The sequence below is a fragment of the Corvus brachyrhynchos genome, unplaced genomic scaffold, assembly GCF_000691975.1.
Source record: "Corvus brachyrhynchos isolate BGI_N302 unplaced genomic scaffold, ASM69197v1 scaffold101, whole genome shotgun sequence".
Taxonomy (NCBI): Eukaryota; Metazoa; Chordata; class Aves; order Passeriformes; family Corvidae; genus Corvus; species Corvus brachyrhynchos.
The window spans coordinates 11,858,386-11,877,896 of record NW_008237239.1 but is presented as its reverse complement, the minus strand read 5'-3'; the positions used below and the strand labels follow the sequence as shown (position 1 = coordinate 11,877,896).

Sequence of the window (19,511 nt, the reverse complement as noted above, 5' to 3'; positions counted from 1 at the left end):
TTCCTGGTAATCCCATCTCTCCTTTTTCACCGCCTTCTCCAACAAGTCCCTGGTCTCCAGGGTCTCCCTAAAACATATTTAAAATAAAAAAGCTTAGTCAACCTGCTGCTACAGAATTACTTGTTCATAAGAAAAGGGAATTCTGAATCTCTGAGAATCTTAGCAGTCAAATTCAGATCAGGCTCTAAGTTAGGGTAAAACCCTTTCTATCTCATTCATACACTCCTATAGCCACATTTTGCCTCATCCATCACCAAATATATGAAGTTGTTCTCTCTGACATCCCCTGTCCTGGCACCTGCCACAGTGCCTGGCACAGCACTGATCCAATTCAGGGAGCAGAGCAGCCTTGGGCTTGCTTTCTCCAGCACTCTAGTCGCCATAGGCAAAAGCTGTACTCATGTCTCCAGCTGGGTTTTCTTTGTCAAGCCATTCAGCTTTGCAGCCCTTGCAAGGTAGATATGGACATAAAAGGTACAGGAAAGCCTGTACTTTACAGGACCTCCTATGTTAAAATTAAGTGCACTCAACTGGGCTCTGTTGATCTGGTTTTGACCTAGGATAAAAGAGGAGATCTAGGTCCTTAAGCTAATATGAGTATTTTACATCTGCTACAGAAACTTGATGTACCTTTGGGCCATCTTTTCCTTGAACACCATCTTCTCCTGGAGGCCCTGGTTCACCCTTATAGAAAGAAACAGTTGAAAACAACGTTATTGCCTAAATTTCTTGACATAGAGGTATTGTCTTGGAAGAACTCATAATAGTTTTATACATGCTTATTATCTTTTGGACAACTACTTTTTTGCTGTTACAGTTTATTTATCTTCAGTGTCACAGCCCATGAATATCCAACACAAGAAAATATAAAAGATGATCAGCATTAGAAAAATGAGGCAATACTATGTCCATATAACACTGGAGATTTAGACAGTAGCAGTGAGATTTTGTTTAGTTTCAGAGTATATAACATGCAATTACAGTAAACTCAAAAATAAACCTATTCTGTCCTGAATCTTCCATGTTTATGTGAATAGCTACTATATTGGTATATTTACAGATTTACTGTAGGGCCACGAAAAACTCAGCCTTTACCATCAGAAATATTTCAACATTATAATCATGGAACCACACAGAATCATCAAGGTTGACAGAAAGCTCCAACCATCAGCCCAACACCGCCATAATCATATTCCCAAGTGCCACACCCAGATGCCTCACAAACACTTCCAGAGACAATGACTCTACCACTTCCCATGGCAATATACTTCAATGCCTAACCACTCTTTCAGTAAAAATTTCATTTCTTATATCCAATCTAAACTTCTCCTGGTACAACTTAAGGCCCTTCGTTCTATCACTTGTTAGCTTGCAGAAGAGACTGACCCCCATCTCACTACAGCCTCCTTTCAGGTAGTTTTAGAGAACAATGGGCCTCCTTTTCTTCAGGCTGAACAGCCCATGCTCCCTCAACTGCTTCTCATAAAACTTTTGCTTCACCAGCAGCGTTTCCCTTCTCTGGACATGCTCCAGCACATCAATGTCCTTTTTGAAATGAGACCCAGAACTGGACACAAAGCTCAAGGTGCAGCTCAACCAGTGCCAAATACAGGGAAAAATTCACTGCCCTGGTCTTGCTGGCCACAATTTTTCTGACACAGACCAGGATACCATTGGCCTTCTTGGCCACCTGGGCACATGCTGGCTCATGTTCAGACACCGTTGACCAGCACCCCCAAGGCCCTTTCTGCAGAGCAGCTCTCAAGCCACTCTTCCTCCATCAATACTCTTTCTAACTTGCCACAGTATTACACTGTTTTATTTTCTTTAAAAAAAGAGGTTATCAGAAAACAGCTTCTTATTGAATTCTTCTGATAAATCAAGACTTCTCGACCTGTACTTCATAAAATACTTTTCTGTTGTAGAAGAAGGCTTGTGTCCATAGCTTACCCTTAAACCTTGGTCACCTGGTTCTCCAGCCTTCCCAGCAGGTCCAATGTCTCCCTGGGATGTCACAAGGAAAATAATTGGATTTTAAAGGACAATATTTGTAACAATAACAGGGTTTACAGCTGATGTAGTCATCATGACAATAACAGTATTTCTTAATGGTCCATTTCCTGTATCACTGTCTACTTGGCTAACAAATCAGATCTCTCTGATTTGCTTTTATGAAAATTTGAAAATTTAAACGGCATAAGAGAATAATTTCAACATTTACCTTTGTGCCTGGTTCCCCCTGCAGACCAGGTTCTCCTTCAGGGCCAGGAGGTCCCTGCATGGTACAAGAGCTATTGTTACATGATCACTAATAATAATTTTGCAACAACTAAATAATACACCCAAAATTGAAGCGGAAGAATGACATGACACGCTGGGAAAGATGAAGGTCTGAAAAATCAATCAAGACAACACAGTTCTTTGTTCTTTCTAGAGCCAAACAGAAAAGAAAGGAGGGTATAGAAGGAGTTCAGGAAATACACTGTGGGTCAGGAACATACTGAAGACTCAGCAGTACCACTAAGCCTGTACCTTTCACCATAAATTACTGCTGAGCAAGCATCTACCTTCTGTAAATCTGACTGACAACTTCATCTCCGTTTAGGCTTGGAGCCAAGTAGATACAGCCTTTGGAGAACAAAGCCCTTTTTGGAGGCCTCAGCCCTTAATGAGTTAATGGTATCAGACAGCTTTCTGTAAAGTTTACATATAAAACTTAGTTCTTAATAGTCAGTCTGGATTTGGGGTGACTGAGGAAGAGCATTTCTTCAAATAAGCCAGATCCCTACTGTTCTAAGTGAGCTCATCCCTTGGGTACTTCATTACAAATGTGGCTAATACATTCTGTCACATTTTTCTCAATGAAATATTAAAAACAAAGCAAAAAACAGAAGCAAAAGTTAAGCAAGAAGGCTATCTACAGCTGCTTTCCTTTATCTACAATTTGAAAGAACATGTGATTAATGGTGTTTTACTACCTAACTGCAAGGAGAATGGTGCTCTCCGCCCCCCCCCAAAAAAAGGTTGTTTACTTGATTAAATATTCACCTTCTATGACAGATATCATGAATGTATGCTCAAAGACAGTGCTTACAACAGAAAAAGCTACTTATTTTAGACATTTTTGGTAACAGCTTTAAGTAAGAGTCTCTCAGTAGCTCATGATATTTAAGTCAGCTGCAAGCAATAAAAAAATTTTATAAACATACTGTCCAGGCTTAGTCAGTTGTTTGAGTATTTGTAATTGCTATATAAGTGATTAAAAGCTCACCTCAAAACCCATTTCTCCAGTAGGGCCAGCATCCCCTGGTTGTCCTCTTGGACCCTGGCATTAAACAAAATTTTGGATGCATCATTCAATTAACATTAAATTACATTGTAGTGTGTTCAATTGGTCTCTTCACAACTCTTCCAGCTGGAATAAAGAAATGTATTTCATTGTCTTTCCTCCTGAATCTAACAGTGTATCCAAGTCCCATGATGGCATATAGTACCAATCATTGCCAGCCTTGACACACTGAAATAACAGATCTCAAATAATAGCACAGATGTCTTTTCTTTTAGACCAAAAATAAATTATTATCTGAACTAAGCTCTTCTCTTGACTAACTGAGACTTTGTTTAATTAAGGTTTGTTAGACTGTCTGGTTTGCTTTGTGGAAAAGCCTACAGTCTGGTATGGAATTAACTGAAAACAACTACTGTTTGTTTCACCATGCATCTAGCAGCATTTGTACAGAACGGTCACTGAGGCGTAATAGACTAAAGGCTGGAGCCTTCTTAGTAATATTAACAACTATACCATAAGCATTTTATTATCAGCCTTACATGTAAGTAGTAAAATTACAGGGATCATTTCCCAAAGTGGCACATTCAAATTCTCTGCACATGTAAGATCTGGGCTCACAGAGTAGGATTTGTGTGCTGGGGAGTAGAAGTTGCCTGTAACAGTTTACAGCTGATTCTATAGCCATTGTGAATGTATGTCAAGACAAATCAGCCTCTGGGTATTACCAGTCTTTGAACTTCGAGAAAGTTCGTTTCTATTTACCCCTTTGGGACTCATCTGTGTCTAAAGACATCCTAAATTCAAAACATTTTCTTGATCTACAATCCTCATGTAAAAGAAAGATGCTGCTTCTATTTACGATAGAAGCCTTTTGAACAAATATTTACTCTATTTTGTTTCACTTCCTCTTACAAACTATGCATATGGTTTTGCTCCTCCTGATGACCTGGCAATGACAATGTGAATATTTTCTTCCCTTGTAACAACAATGTCAATTGCATATTACTGACAGAATTCCAGCAGATGCATAAATATGACCTTTTATCTTCATTTAAATATGAACAACTAAAACTGCAGTTACTTCCCTTTGAGAATTCAGTTGGTCCTAAACTAAGTTCATTGATTTTCATTTGCAGCAACTCCATAAAATTCCACTAGGCAAGTGTCACAAAGCTTCAGTTTGATTCAAAAGTCCAGTATTTCTTCACATTACCATAGAGATAAGGCTGCTGGATTGGCAATGTATCTTTCTCCTGAGACTTTCAGAAGCCAAAAATTTATAGAAGTATCAGGACTCCTTTTAACCATTAACATCAGGTAATTTGCAAAGAAGGGTTTTTCTGAAATGTCTGACAATTAGATAAAGTTTGAGTGTAATTTAGATCAACCCCGTTAATACAAGTAGTTCTAATTGCTTATATTTCTCTGCTCCTCCACCAACAGTTCGGGGTTTTCTGCTCTGTGTAGAGCTAGTGACAGGGCCAGAAAACCTCAGCTGCTGGCTTTCACACAGTGACCAGCTGACAGAGGATGAAGTCAAGCTGCTTGGATGGGCACCTAAAAAAAGCGCGTTGTGTTGCACAGTATCTTCTGTCATTTTATCACTTCTTTCTAGCTCTGCAGACCATTTTCTGAAGAGATTTTACTCTTTCAGCACTTGACAGAAAAGATATCCTGTTCACAGGAGGAGGTTTGTTTCTGACACTGAATATGCAGTTTCTATGATGATGAGCACAACAGAAATGTAGGCTGCTCAAGAGTAGGCCGCTTAGGTAAGGCAGACAGACATTCTATTGATGTGAAAATTCAGATTTGAACAGAAGATGGCAGGAATTTGACATATAAACCTTTCATTGTAAGGCTCTCACGTGTTGCAACATGATGATAAGATATAATAAATGAAAGAGACAAAGTAACAGGAATCCAGTGACAACCATTAGAAAATACATTTTCTGTGAAACATTTTGCCATTCCTACAGGTTGGCAGCTCAAGTTAAGTAGGCAATTCTACCCTAAACAAAATTTACCAAATAATTGTTGGTGCTTTTCTAGCCCCTCAAAATGTGCGATTACTTTCTTTACACATGTCAGTCTATGGATTAGTAGAAATAATATTGGAAAAAATATTAAATACTAGTAACACTAAAAATAATACAATTTTTATCAACACTTCACTTTTGAGATCTAAATTAACTATGTGCAATTTACTGTGCAAAATTACTTTCCAGAAGCAATGTAAACACACAGTTTTTGACAACTCTATTAGATTTCTGCACCAGAAAATGGCAGCCTTCTCCCTAAGGCAGCATATATTCTTTCACTGTACTTATATAATATGATTTCCCCTAGAGATGGTGCTGCAATGCTATTCCTGTCATGGCTATATCTTGCAGTATATTACACATACTTGCTGCATATTCTGCATGATCTTCTGTAACAATATTAGCCACATGAAAGTGAGCACGTCTTTGACATAGTAACAAGAATCCATCCAGCTGAGGAATGTCTGAGGTTTATTATAGCAGTTTCTTACTGAAAATTTAACCTGCCAAATAGATGTGGTCCCTGTGTTCCCGAACAACAATCCTAATATTTGCCCAAAAAAAACACCACTAAAGTGTTGGCACATACATTTACGTAATACACAACATAGTAGCTACCTCAATGTGGCGTAAAGCCACATAATAGTGTGATCTATGTTCTGTTACACTTTCTTACGTTGTGCATCCCTTACTATAGAGCTTCCCAACAAGATTAACAGGTTGAACAGGTTACACTAAGCAAGGGAGGCAGACTCCAGCTCTGCAGTTTTTGAACAATCACCCCACCATTCCTACCTAACCACAGCTGGCAACAGTGGATCTTGGTAAAATGGAGCTTGAGTTGTCAGGGAGCTTGTATAATACATGGAAAAACTTTGAAGCAGGCATAAGGATCAACTTACTGGCTCTCCCATTGGTCCCCTGTCTCCTGTGGTTCCTGGAGGCCCAAGCAAACCCTGGAAGATTAAAATGAAGTAAAAAAATCATTGGAAAAAAGCTGCTTCATATTCTGAGAACAACCACTTCCTCTTTTGTTTCTGCTCACACAGTAACTAACACAGAAACATCCGAGAAATATGTGCAGCCTTTTTTTCTGACTGACATGCATTGACCTATCACCGGCTTCTGTGGCAGGTGAGGGAGTCCTGACCAAGTCCTTCCTCAGTTTTTCTTACATACAAATGAATCTTAGCTGAGCCACCATTTACCAGTTCCTTGTAATTCTCCTTAGAACAATGTGCTGCTTCTATGTCCAAACTGCCCTAGAAGCTGTACTTTAGATAATCAGTAAGGTTTACAGCACACTTTGTTCAACCTTTCTCATAGCATTTCTATCTCACACTGTCTTCTACAAAATGTAGCTGTAGGAGCAATAGATCAGGATCTTGTACTTTGCAATAAATGTACCATTTCACATCATTTCAGCCTAATGAGGTTTTGCTTCATTCATTTCTGTATATATAAATACATCTGAAAGTTCTAGTGAATGAAGAGGAAATGAAAACCTCTTGTGTTAAAGGTAAGAGGGAACAAGCTCCTAAATCTGAGCAGAAAAGCAAGAGAAATGTGGTGACAATCAACATTTTGAGTTTCAACTGTAGAACAAAATCACCACCGTTATTGCTTTGTTTCTGCTTTTCTGCTTCCTTCTTTGTTGAAAATCCAGTATGATTTGGACTGACTGATAATCTGCTCTGTAAAAAAAAGCCTCAAATAGAACACATTAGATTTCTATTCAAAGAAGCACTAGAAGGAAGAATTTTCTCCTATACATGATATACGTTTAATACATTTCTACATTTATCCCTACACTGAAAACACACACCTACCCCAAAATCTAGCAAACAATTATTGTTCTATGTCACAATGACTTTCATCCTTAAAATTGCAATAAAACTAAAAAAAAACCAGAAGAAACTTCTAAGTTTGCACCTTCAACCACAACAGCCATTTCTTCTGCTTCAATTTACTGTCATGTTGTATTCTGAGGACCAACATCCATGAAAACACTGGTCTTTTAGCAGGCTAGATCATGTCACACTTGCTCTCACTTCTGTCCCTGGTTCTTTGTATGAATAAATGCAAACTGTCAGAGTTTTCCAGCTGCTCTGAAGTAGATAAACTTCCTCATACCCAAGTGTCAAACAAAAGATGAGATTTTCCAGATTTTTTGGGTAGAAGTACTAGGGAATTTCATACTCACAAGTGCACCCAAATCTCCTCTTTCTCCTGGATTTCCAGCTTTACCCTGGTTATAGAGAAATATAAAAGACAATGTAATTGTATTTTCAAGTAATTTCCAAACACAGCTCAGAAATCAGTAGTTACTGTGTTAAAGCTTACTACAAAGACTGTCTCCAATACTTACAATGAGCCCAGGAACTCCTTTCTTTCCTGGAGCACCTCTTTCTCCCTGATAAATAACAAACCATGTGTGAATTCTACATACATTTGCTTGATAATCTGCATACAGTTACTGTGAGTTTAAATACTGGGTAACTACAAGAAAGTGCAGATTCAGGCTTAGATGTGCTCATACTGTAACAAGGAAGTACCTGGAAAAGGCAGAAATTTGCAAATCTCTTGGATTAAATGGAACTCTGTGGCTTCTGCCATGATGGGTTGGGGTTTTTTGTTTTCTTTTATCTGTTATGGTCTACCTCAGTGTTTTATACAGTACTGAGCAATGCAAGCACTCACCTTAATGCCTTCTGTTCCCAGTTCTCCTGGAGGACCATCGAGACCTCTTGGCCCCTGAATATTGAACAAGTCATTTGGAATACTAATTATGCATTATTTTGGTTGTCGTTAAGGAGATGTTATATAAGTTTTAGGAGAGGAGAAACATTTTGTTAGCATGAAAACCAATTTTCATTGTATGAAACAAAGCTTCAAAGAATAAAAAAAGTTTCTGGTTTGCTGAATTATGAATTTAAGAAGAAAGATTTTTTGAAAAGTATGTAAACAAAACATTCAGCATCTCTGTTGGAGCCAGATGGCAGGCTGATATTTTCTGTTCTCTTTTTCATCCACCTTGTACTCATGCAACAGACACATGCTTAGAGGAATTTAGATGAACACTGTATATATGGAGTGCTTGCTTTTGAGCATATTATAAGATGTATATGCAAAAACCGATCTTGCTAGTAAGACTCTAAAACAAGCAGATAAAGTTCTTCCATTAGAAAACCAGTTTGAGGCAAGATTAGAACCAATTGATAACTGTGAGCTATTGTGCTCTATTGTTGGACCAAAACATGTCTGTAAATTGATTTTTATAACCAATAGGTGAACAAAGATAACCTGTTACATTATTGTTGCATAATAGAGCAAATAATTATTGCCAAAACATTCAGAATTTTATTATTTAAGATTGGAAATCTAAATCCATTATCTTACAAGCAAATGAAAAAACCTTAAATAGGTCATGAGCAAAATGGAAAAGAGTATTTTATCCATGCTGGTTTAGGAGGTTATTTCCATAATTGTAAAAACCATGACTGTTTAGGTATGGAACATTAAATTAAAACCAGTTAATAACAACTTAAAACTAACGACCACTTCAAAGGAAGAAGTATCAAGACAGGCTTTTTACAGCAGTATGCATTGCAAGGATGAGACATAACAGCTTTCTGGGTGGCATCTGGGCTGGGCTGGCATCAGTGGGAGTTAGTACACTACTGTGGCAGTGCCTAGAGGAAAACAACCTCCATTTCTATGGTGAATTTTGGAGTTGTAGAGAACCTTACATCTTGGGTCATAGTTTATAGTGAAGGGCATCCAATCATGACTGATTTTCAGAGTCGTAATGCTTTTCTAATAGATAGTAATGGGGGCTTGTAAAATGACTTTGTTGGAAGCACATCTGATTTAATTTAAATTACTTTCCCTGCAAAAATATCTGTGACTTCCATATTTCTCTTGAATGTTTTGAGAAAAAACATACCAGAATTTGTTCTCTCTGACTTGGACTTACTGATCCATATCAAAATCTCTGTTGGAACATGTGGTGAGCACCCATCCACTTTTCTCTGGAGCAAAAGTGAAAATGGCTGACTGGTAACTCAGGAAGAGTGTGCAGCCAGAATAATTTAGGCTTTCTCCTGAAATGAAAACCTCAGGAACAGGCCTTTCATGTGAGCTGATATATAGTTACAACCCCTGGCAAAACCAGAAATATCCCATGAGAACTCATCTGTCATGATTTCAGCACTGCTACTTCTGGCCAGCACAAAGGAACACAGAAACCATAGGAAAAGAGAAAAGAGCAGGGAAAGCTGAATACTTTTGATACCTCTGTAGTTTGGGACACAGCTTTTGTAAGGCAATCCTTGGGTTAGTCTGGCCACCTTTTTTGTTTTGGTATAAGCCAGGACTGAGCAATTACAGGCATTTTTTTGGGATAGACAAGAAAAGAGGCTACAGAAGACAACACTAAGCTGCCACATGGCACTTAATGAGAAAGGTCCCAAACCAAAGAATACTGAAGTCTGTAGAAAAAGCCCTGTGACATCAATACGCTCAGAGATTAGAAACAAAACACTAGTGGTGTTTTCAAAGGCAAAGGAGGCCTTTATAAAAACATTTATATTGGGCCTCATGTTAAGATTATGTAATTGGATAACTCAATTGTTGAATTACTATATAACATAATGCAAACATATCTTGATCAAATTAATTTCAGGTTACTGCTCTGCACTTTTGCTCCATAACTGCTATTTGCAACACACACAAAATGGGTTGTGACAAAAATTCAAGGCAGATTTAGCAGGTTTATTGTCCCCTGATCTGAAATGTCTCAAAGAACAGGAGGAGACTGAGATGAAGTGAGGACAGGTCATTCAGCTGTGGGGGCAGAAGGGAGAGAAGTTCAAGGAAGACCTGTGGAGGAATCACCTAGGGCAACACAGGAAAGGGGAAATTGAGAGCGTTAAGTTGAGCAGTTGCAGGATAGTTTTAGATTTTTTTCAGATATTTAGATATGCGACCTGTCATTTCTCTTTGTGCATTCTCTACAGGGCTGACCAGAGGTGAGAATCTCAAGATTAAATATTCAAGGAAGCAAAAGGACGTTTTCATTTTACAGATTTGTGTAATAAAGAAATATCTTTCTAGGTTTTATCTTCTATCATTAAGAATTACCAGACAAATTCTTTGAACACTTCTGATGTAATTTTAATTATAAAGAGGATCACAGCTTGGAGTTTGAGAAACAGGCCTGTCAGGAGACTGCAAAATATTCTCAGTCTGTGCTATGCACATAACACACCAAACCTTTCTGGTATTCACACAGATCTCCATTTCAATGGAGTTCACCTTGGCAGCCCATGACAACTGATTCAATCACTAATAGTTAAATGAAAAAGTCTACTATTTAAAACACCAACCTTGTACTATATAACTTTGAATTGAAAACAAAATAACAGAAAGCAACATGATCCTCTGGGACATGCCTGCCTTTAGCCAGCCGCAGAACAAAGGGCAGGAATCCAAGGGAAAGGCAATTTAATATCCTGAAAAAAGCACACCATTACATTCCTATAAATAGTATGGTGTGACTCCTTATTGGCATGGATGAATTGGATTGTACAATTTCTTACTGTAGCTAGTACAGAATGAGAGATATACTTGATTTGCCTGCTGTTATTTAAATTACGTTGCAACAGAGCTGGAGAGTAAGGCTGCTGGTCGATTGCTACTACATTTTTCTTTGGCATGGTTTCAGCTCTCTCTCTAAAATGGAACATTTTACATTGAAAACTCTAGGATAATATTCTTTGAAAAAGTTAATCTAAGAAGGTAAAAAGCACAAATTAACTATTTTTATTCTTTCTCGTCCTGTCTCCCAAATACCAGAAGAGTGAAAATAAAACAAGCACAATATATAGCTACTTCTCTTTTTTGGTGGCTGACATGGAAGAATATTAGAAAACTTCATCAATTTAGTTGCACTTCTTTCAAACAGTTAAGACAGATAAACACATTCAGCTATCAATGTATTACCAAGCACACTGGACACTTGTTTCACAAGTGCACACAATTTGCTAAGTTCATAGTCCCTGCTGTGAGAAGTATCAGAGATATCGCTCATTAAAATTCAGCACTGAAGTCCTCAAGCAACTGAGGTTCTTCATGCCAGTACAGATACAACTAAACCAGCAACAACCCTACTGGCTGCTAGAGACATAAGCTGCTGCTTCCTGACCCCAAATTTACAGCAGTTTACTAGGTCATTTATCTGCATTTTCAAGTCAAAATTTAATTATCTGCATTCCAGGAAAGTAAGAGCAGAAAAATTACTTCTTTTGAGCTTTAAAACACCAAATACCAATGTGAAGAATACTAACTGCTAAGAATTTTAGCACCTGTTGGGAATTTTGCTTTGGTCTCACTTATGAAATGAATCTAATGATATAGGATCTACAGCTATATTAGTCCAAGATTATGGTATGAACTGAAAGCAGAACCAGTCTCTGACACTATGGTTTACTTCACACTTGAGCAAACAAGAGCAACAAAAGATCACGCAACAACTTCATGGCTGCTTGCACTGCCAGGCTTCCAGAGTAATGTATTTCTTCCTTCTGGTCCTGGAAAGAAATATTTTCTCCTCCATATAGATACTCTCACCCTCAGTGGCATTCTGCCATTGAAGTATCTACAAAATGGTGCTGTCCCTCTATGTTTCATGATATTAACAATAAAATTAAAGTGTAATAAACCTTCCTCATGATTCTAGCCAAGTGCATCAAGTCTCACACATGAGCTGAGGAAGCTCTGTGCTAGTGCTATGCTCAGTGGCATATTCCCTGAATTCTCCTGAGTGTGAGATACTCCATAGACTCCTAGACAGCCTGCCTTCAGCTGGCCAGAACTCCTGGGTGTACTGGAGAGTGAACAGCTGGATGCTCTCAGACAGAAGTAAGCTGCTGGGTAACCTTGGAGGCAAAACCATTGCTGAATGGTCCAGAATTTATGAAGTGAAGGAATTCTATTCTGTGACAGTGCAGAAGTAGAGGGTCAGTGCTTCTAAGACTTCCCACAGATTCCAGCTGTGAAGACAGGATAAGTTCTTGTTTCCATACACAACGAAGGGAAATTTCCATATGCTTCCATTTAACTTCTGCATCTGACTGTGGTATGCATTTTTCTGAGGCCTTCCACACAGAGCTCAGGGTTCTGACACTTCTCTTTCTGAACCCAGTGATAACAAACCCCAGGTTTCAAGGCACCTCAGATATTTTCCTTATGTGAGATTCCACTTTTGGTCTGATATTTTGATCTTGAGAGCAGATACAACTCTCAGTAGCTTCAGTGGGAGTTTGTTCTCATAGCCTAAAGACCTGGGTCTGTTCTGAGACCCTCTTTCATGAAACATTCCCAGTCATGCTGGGTTGAGGCAAACGCATAAACCACAACTCCAAAATGTGATGTTCACAGAGTTTGGGATATTTGGGATTTATTTTGAGTGATCTTTAATTAATAGCACTGTACTCCATGATGTGCTGCCAAAATCATAGAGACATATTTATCAGGAATAAGTGGAGCTGTGAAGATACACTGGTCCAGCCACTGGTATGAGCTGTACAAGTCTCACAGGAATCCTGTCAAACTGGTAGGTAAGGTGAGAGACACTTCACTAATGTGGACTTTGGATTAGTGTTTTGCATACAGTGAAAAAATGGTTCCTATTTCACTGATAAAAATGAAATGGAAATGACAATCTCACAAGTGGAAGTTCAAGATTCTAGCACATAGTATCTTCTGATTTCATTTCTTCCTCCCTCAGAACTGTGTTTGGATGATTTTGAATGTATTTCCAAAGACTTAAATGCAGGTATAGATAATAGTCCTTAAAACATTTAAATAGTCCAGTGGTAGTTATAAATGACAACTTTCGCAAGTTTATATATACAGAAAACAGGCCAATGGTCATCTTGGTTCTAGTTCTGCTCTCAGCTGAAACCAGTGGCAAAGCCCATTTCACTGTGAGGTGAGGAGAAATGAAGATTCATATTGTCCCCTACATGAAAATACAAGTATAATCGATCTGCTTTCAATACAAACGAGCCGAGTCCAGAGGACAAAGGAAGCAGCTGTAAATGGGTTACATTTCAGACTCATACTTGCAACACACCACTCTCTGCTCTAAGTAACAAGAAGGAGCAATAGTACTTACTCTTCTTCCCTTAGGTCCCTGTGGCCCTGATGGTCCTCGTGTCCCTGAAGGTCCCTACATGTCAAACAAACTTATTATTCATTGTCTTCTAAACACAGATTTCTGAAATTTACAAGGCTTATGCACCTTGAGCAACAATCAAGGCAAGAAATCCAAACCAATCACTTTCACTCATGGTTCAAATTCAATTAATTGTGTTTGTACAATTTATATAGAAAAATCTAAATAGCAGACTATATAACTTTATTCTCGCAAAAAAAAATTATGTGGCTTTTGGATAGATTACTTCTGTCTATCATCCCAAAATTTTTAAATGATACTTGTATTTCAGTAACATTGTGTTAAAAATCATTAATATTTTCTGATAAAAGGTTCAGTTTTTATCTGTATTGAAGACCCATGGTAGACAAATTATAACAATTATACACAGCAAAATAGAACATATTTTTTTTTGATTAACAATTAAACTAAACACAGAATGAATATATTTAAATTATATTAGGCATCAATGAATTAAAAAAATGTTATGCAATTATTAACCATCCTTGAAAAATTCTATCCCCCTACTTGTCTCAACTGAGTGATTTTTAAATGGGTGAATAAATAATATAATTACTTTTCCCCTCTCTCATGGATCATCCTGGAAAAGAGGAATTGAACAGACTCTGACTAGATTCACAACTGTTTTATAGATTACAGTACAAACAAGAAACCATTCCTAGCTTCAGCAAAGCAAAAAGACAATTTAAGAATAGCACATTTTATGTCAACCAAAGCACCCCTCTATACCTACAGGTAATCCTTCTGGCCCCACAGATCCAGGGCCTCCTGGAGGTCCTGGATAGCCCTAGAATTAAAATAAACATAGAAAAGACAGAAAAGTTCAATATAAATGTTACTATAGCAACAGTAGTAAATCCAGTTACTTACCTGAATAACTGGAGGTAAGTTAACAAAATATTTAATTCTGCAAAATTTATTCCCAAAATTTTGTTTAAAAACTAGATGCTTTATTGGATATATCCTAGTAGTCATTAAATCAACCTGGGAAGTTTTCCCCCACACAGGCACTAGCTGGCAGGGGTGTACTGAACCAAAAGCTGCTGAGTTCCAAATGAATTTCAACTCCTCTTGAGAAGGCTGTGACAGTGGGAACAGAAAGTGGACACATCTTGGTGTGGGCAAAACTGGCCCAGACCAAATGGCAGGATCAGCTCTTGTCTGAGGACTGCAGTGACCTACTACTGGGAAAGGCTCTCACTGCTGTAACTTAAGTGGATTTACCTATGGCAGTAAGCATTAGAAACAGCCCAGGAAAAGCAGTTGTTAAGACTGGATACTATATTAGTAAATCCTTGTTTATTAATCTCCCTAATAAGATTTTTTTCATGGATCAAAAGCCGCTCGTCGAAGGTAAATCTAGATTAGAGAGATTTAATGAAGCACAGAATGCTTCAAAAATCAGTGGTTCTGAATGGATCACTAAGTTGGTCTGCAGTCTCAGAGTACTTGATCTCCTCCTTGCTAATGGATGTCCTAAGAATAATTACTGCAAATACGCAATAATATCCTTGTCCATGGCAAGAACATCACCCACTGCACCATGCTCGGCCCACATCTGCAATTTCTGTGTAAGGCCATGGAGATCTCAGCCCTGCCAACCACAGCAGTGTCAGAGGGAGCAGGAGGCAGCACCTACCACGTTACACATAAAATCCCCATCATCTCCTGGCAGTTAAAACTTTAAGTGCTCTATATTCTCTCTGGAGCTTTCACAGTGCTTGCAAGCAAACACACAATCAAGCCTTAAGCATCTTTTCTAGAGAACTCCAACAAGAACATGGCCATGGGCACATGTGTACGGTCTTCACTTCTGTACCCCAACACACTACCATGGCAGTGACCTCTGGGCTGTGCAGTGCTGCATGAAGTGCTGTGTCCTGTTTTAGGACCAGTGGTGCTGTCAGGAATTCAGGCCCCTCACAAGAGTGGCACCCAGGAGCTGTTTGGGAAGCACTGGGCAGTAGAATCAGAGGTGATGCTAGTTACTAGTCTGTCTACTAGAATAACCTGGGTTACCCCAGTTTACACAGGAATTGGATACCTTACTTTCCCTCCTTTTTATTTATTAAGGTTGCTTAGAGCCATTTGTCAAAAATGCAGTTGCTCTGTTGTTTCATTCAGCAGATCACTTTGCAATATCACTGCTGCAGGGGGCATAAAACTATTAAATAAAACTTTGTAGGAACTATGCATCATAAATACTACTCTCCCGTAAGGCCTACACAGCCAGAAGGGTGAGAATTTATTACTGTTTTGGAGAGTAAAGTGCCTTTATAAGTAACATAATTGTGGATTCTACATTACTTGTAACTTACCATGACACCTTTTTCTCCAGGAGGGCCTACAGGTCCTGGACTGCCTCGCTCTCCCTTTAACAACAAAAAAAAAAAGAAGAAAAAGAAAATAACATTGAATATTCTTTCCCTTTTTCCATGTCCACTGAGCATACCTGGCAGTGCATAACTATTGGTTGAGAGACTGCCCTTCAGAAACAGTGCAGAGACCATTTTTAACTTTTTTTTTTTTTTTTTTTTTTAATTTCTGCATTCCTTCCTCCTACAAGCCTAATCATCTTTCGGAAAAATGATAAAACTGAATTCTTGTGTCTCCTATTTTCCTAGACTGAAGAGGAGGTTTGATACTACATCAGCCTCTGAGAACTGCTGCTAGAAGATCCATTTTCTCTCTGTTGAGTGCGTCGTATTTATAGTACGTTCCTTAATCCATAAAATTCAGGATAACAAACAAAGAAAAAAGAAAATTTTGCTTCTCTCTTCCTCTTTTCTTCAGTATGTGTTAGGAAAGCACAGATCTAAAAGGAAGGCAAGCCCTTCAACAGCTGCTGAAGCAACATGAGTGGGGAAGCAAGAAGGGTCTCTTTCTGGTCTTACATACCTTTTCACCTTTCATTCATTTCACATCCAGCCCACATATCAGACTTAGCTGCAGATTATCCTCAGAAGATTACACTTTTATTACAGATCGTACATATGACATAGTAATAACGCTGTATTTTATATTGCATACTTTAATTATGCTGGAAATACATTTGTCATTTAAATCCACATAGCACGTTTACCTTGCACTACTTTATCCATAAGAGAGGAAGACAACAAATTCTACAGAAACAGCATAGCAGTGACAATTATTGCACCATGAAGAAGCTTCCTTCCAATTGCTGTTGATAAATTAATTAGTCTTTTACTGCCTTTCCTCTCCTAGCTAAACTCCTAGCAGCAGCACAAGGTAATCTTTGCTGGGACAAGTGTAATTATGAAGAACAAGAATCCTTTGACAGGAAATTCTAAGACAATATTATGATGAAAGCCATATAAGATTTGTCTAAATTTTAGTTTTAACAAGCAGGGATTTCCACTGATGTATTTCCTTTCACAGATTATATAAATTATAATCAGATTTTCATGGAAGTACTAATAGTAGATTAAGACTTTCTCAATAAAATATCTAAATAGCAGACACCATTCTAGGTGAAATAATTCAGCCCTGCAGGAAAGAAATACAAATGGTGCTGCATCATTCTGACAAACAATTATGGTTTTATCATAATTGAAGCTGACATGCCATCCAGTGATAGTTTCCTGTTTTTGAGTTTTCAAATACTTTACCTAAATAAAGCCATGTCAAATACACTTAAGCTATTTATACTGCTCTAGTCACGTTGAGTCTGCCAAACTTTGCTTTCACAAACACAACTGTTACTGCACAGCAGACAAAACTCGCAGTATTGTCTTTTTTATTCAGACAATGTATACAGCCAAGTTTTACCTTTCTACTTTTGTCTTCGTTATGCATTAGTGCAAAACCAGTGACTACTGCATAAAACAAGCATAATTTATGCCAGTTTCTCTGAAACAAGAGCAGTGTATAGTAAAGTGATATAATGTAAGATATCAAAACTATCAACTCTAAATTGACTGTGAAGTAAAATCAAGGGTATCAGATACATAACTCAAATAACAACATTTGGATTACCAGTTATTACATCCCCGTGCTCTGAAATAGCTACAGGAATATTAGCTCTGACAGTGGTCTGTAAATGATCTCTCACCAGTACTTTACCACTCCTACGGTTTTCAAAGCTGCTGAGTAGTCAGACCCATTATTATACCTTTTCACCAAGGCTTCCAGACGGCCCAGCTTCTCCAGGTAAGCCAGCTGATCCCTGTATAAAAAGAAAGAAGACTTTTATTTGCATGGTGCTTATGCCAGTTCATGGTCAGCAGCTCTCCAGCAACAGAGCAGGGCCCATTTCGTGCACCTGTGGGAAAGTGAGGGCTGCACGAGTTAGCCTGGCTCACAGACCATGCAGAAGGACCACTGCATCCAGACACACCAGCAGCAAATAGCTACTGCCAGAAGGGAAATTACAGTAGTTTCGTCACAGTACTACCCTACCAGCTTAGATCTGCCACTGAGCTCAATCTTGCACTGCTAAAAGCTTTACAAACATACCATTAAAGGTGATAATTGCTCTTCTAGGGCTTCAGTCTGACCACAAATTTCAAAGGGAATAAATTCAGTGGAACAAAGTAAAATGCAGTCAAAACAAAAATTATATTGGATCAGGTGTTGTCAGAATTTTCCCTTCAAGATTAGGAGCCCAAAATGCCTTTGAAGTCAGAGGATCAGCACCTTTCAGGCATTCAAAAATGAAAAAATTATCTCCTGAGGCTCTTTCACAAATTTCCACTGAATAGAATGAGTATCACCATATGGGATGGGAAACATGAGAGGAAGTACTTTTAAAAACCTTATTCCCAGTGCTTACAATACCTACTTTATTATGAAACCTAAAAGAAAAAGAAATTATAGTGCAAGGTTCCAGCTGAGAAAAATATGACACATTGAGTGTGAAGAAAAAGCACTAAGTGCCCAGAGTACATTGCACAACTGCTCTTGGAACACGGCAGAAATGTGGAAGCTCCCAGAAGTGATATAATACACAACTGTCCAATGTCTGTAACACTTTAAAAAGGGGGGAAAAAAAGTCAATTATGTCAATTCACACATTGGCATTGCCATTTCCGTGTGTGTAGGAAGGAACTAGCATTAGTAGCACTACTTGGCATTGAAGAGTGATTTAAAAAAAAAAAGCACATTACTTTTTAAAAATAAAAATGCAGCCTTTATCTGTAGAATTTGAATACAGATCAGCCCCAAGTAGTTCAACAGAACAGGTGCAAAGTAAGTAGAGATTTTATGATTATTTGTTGTCTTGGACTGCTAGCTACTCTGGAAATCCCACAGTTTAAACATACTGCAATGAGCCATTGATACAGCTACCTTTGAGGCTGACAATATTGGCACCAATTACTTTATGGAAGGAACTGAAGAGATAAGCAGGCATCTCTATGGCTGCTGGACTGATACATTATGTGTGGGAACTTGTGTATTGTATGTCAGAACTGAGATGTCTCTTGGCTTGGCAACAGCCAAAGATTGGTCCTGCTGATACTGGCACTAAGGCAACAGCCCAGACGTCACTGGCAGCAATGAGGGACTTCTGTGATGAACTCTGAGAGCGAAAGGTCCCAGTCAGAGCCAAGAGCAGGCCTCAGTACCAGGCAGAAATCTGCGACAAAGAATTACCCTGTACTCCTGCTTATCAAGATAAGAGATGTGGAGGTACAGTTTCAAAATGCTAAAGACTAAACACTTTGATTCCCTTATTCCAGAAAGAACAGAAGACATCATTAGAGCCAAGGTGAAACTCAGACCTGTTCTCTTTCCACAGAGACACTCCCGATCTCCCACCCAATGCCACACTGTTTACAGGACTGAAGATGTTGATCAGAAGAATGGGGAGCTGTGCCTTGCCCCAGCAGTGAACCATTTAGTATACAGCCTCTGATCAAGTTCTCTTTTCAGTTCCGAAGTACTGTCTTCCTGACTTGGTTGCTCTGGGCTGAAAGAGCAG

General features: G+C 38.5%; 1 protein-coding gene across 1 annotated transcript in view; it reads right to left on the bottom strand.

Annotated features, from left to right (window-relative positions):
* COL24A1 (collagen type XXIV alpha 1 chain) overlaps nucleotides 1–19,511 on the bottom strand; it is a 123,567-nt gene that overhangs the window by 28,451 nt on the left and 75,605 nt on the right. Inside the window, exons 24-36 of the mRNA XM_017729593.1 lie at nucleotides 17,703–17,756; nucleotides 15,889–15,942; nucleotides 14,304–14,357; nucleotides 13,511–13,564; nucleotides 8,032–8,085; nucleotides 7,700–7,744; nucleotides 7,535–7,579; nucleotides 6,234–6,287; nucleotides 3,272–3,325; nucleotides 2,222–2,275; nucleotides 1,951–2,004; nucleotides 631–684; nucleotides 2–67 (exon numbers count right to left, since the gene is read on the bottom strand). Of these exons, the coding sequence (XP_017585082.1) occupies nucleotides 2–67; nucleotides 631–684; nucleotides 1,951–2,004; nucleotides 2,222–2,275; nucleotides 3,272–3,325; nucleotides 6,234–6,287; nucleotides 7,535–7,579; nucleotides 7,700–7,744; nucleotides 8,032–8,085; nucleotides 13,511–13,564; nucleotides 14,304–14,357; nucleotides 15,889–15,942; nucleotides 17,703–17,756 (696 nt within the window). The remainder of the gene's footprint in view (nucleotide 1; nucleotides 68–630; nucleotides 685–1,950; nucleotides 2,005–2,221; nucleotides 2,276–3,271; nucleotides 3,326–6,233; nucleotides 6,288–7,534; nucleotides 7,580–7,699; nucleotides 7,745–8,031; nucleotides 8,086–13,510; nucleotides 13,565–14,303; nucleotides 14,358–15,888; nucleotides 15,943–17,702; nucleotides 17,757–19,511) is intronic.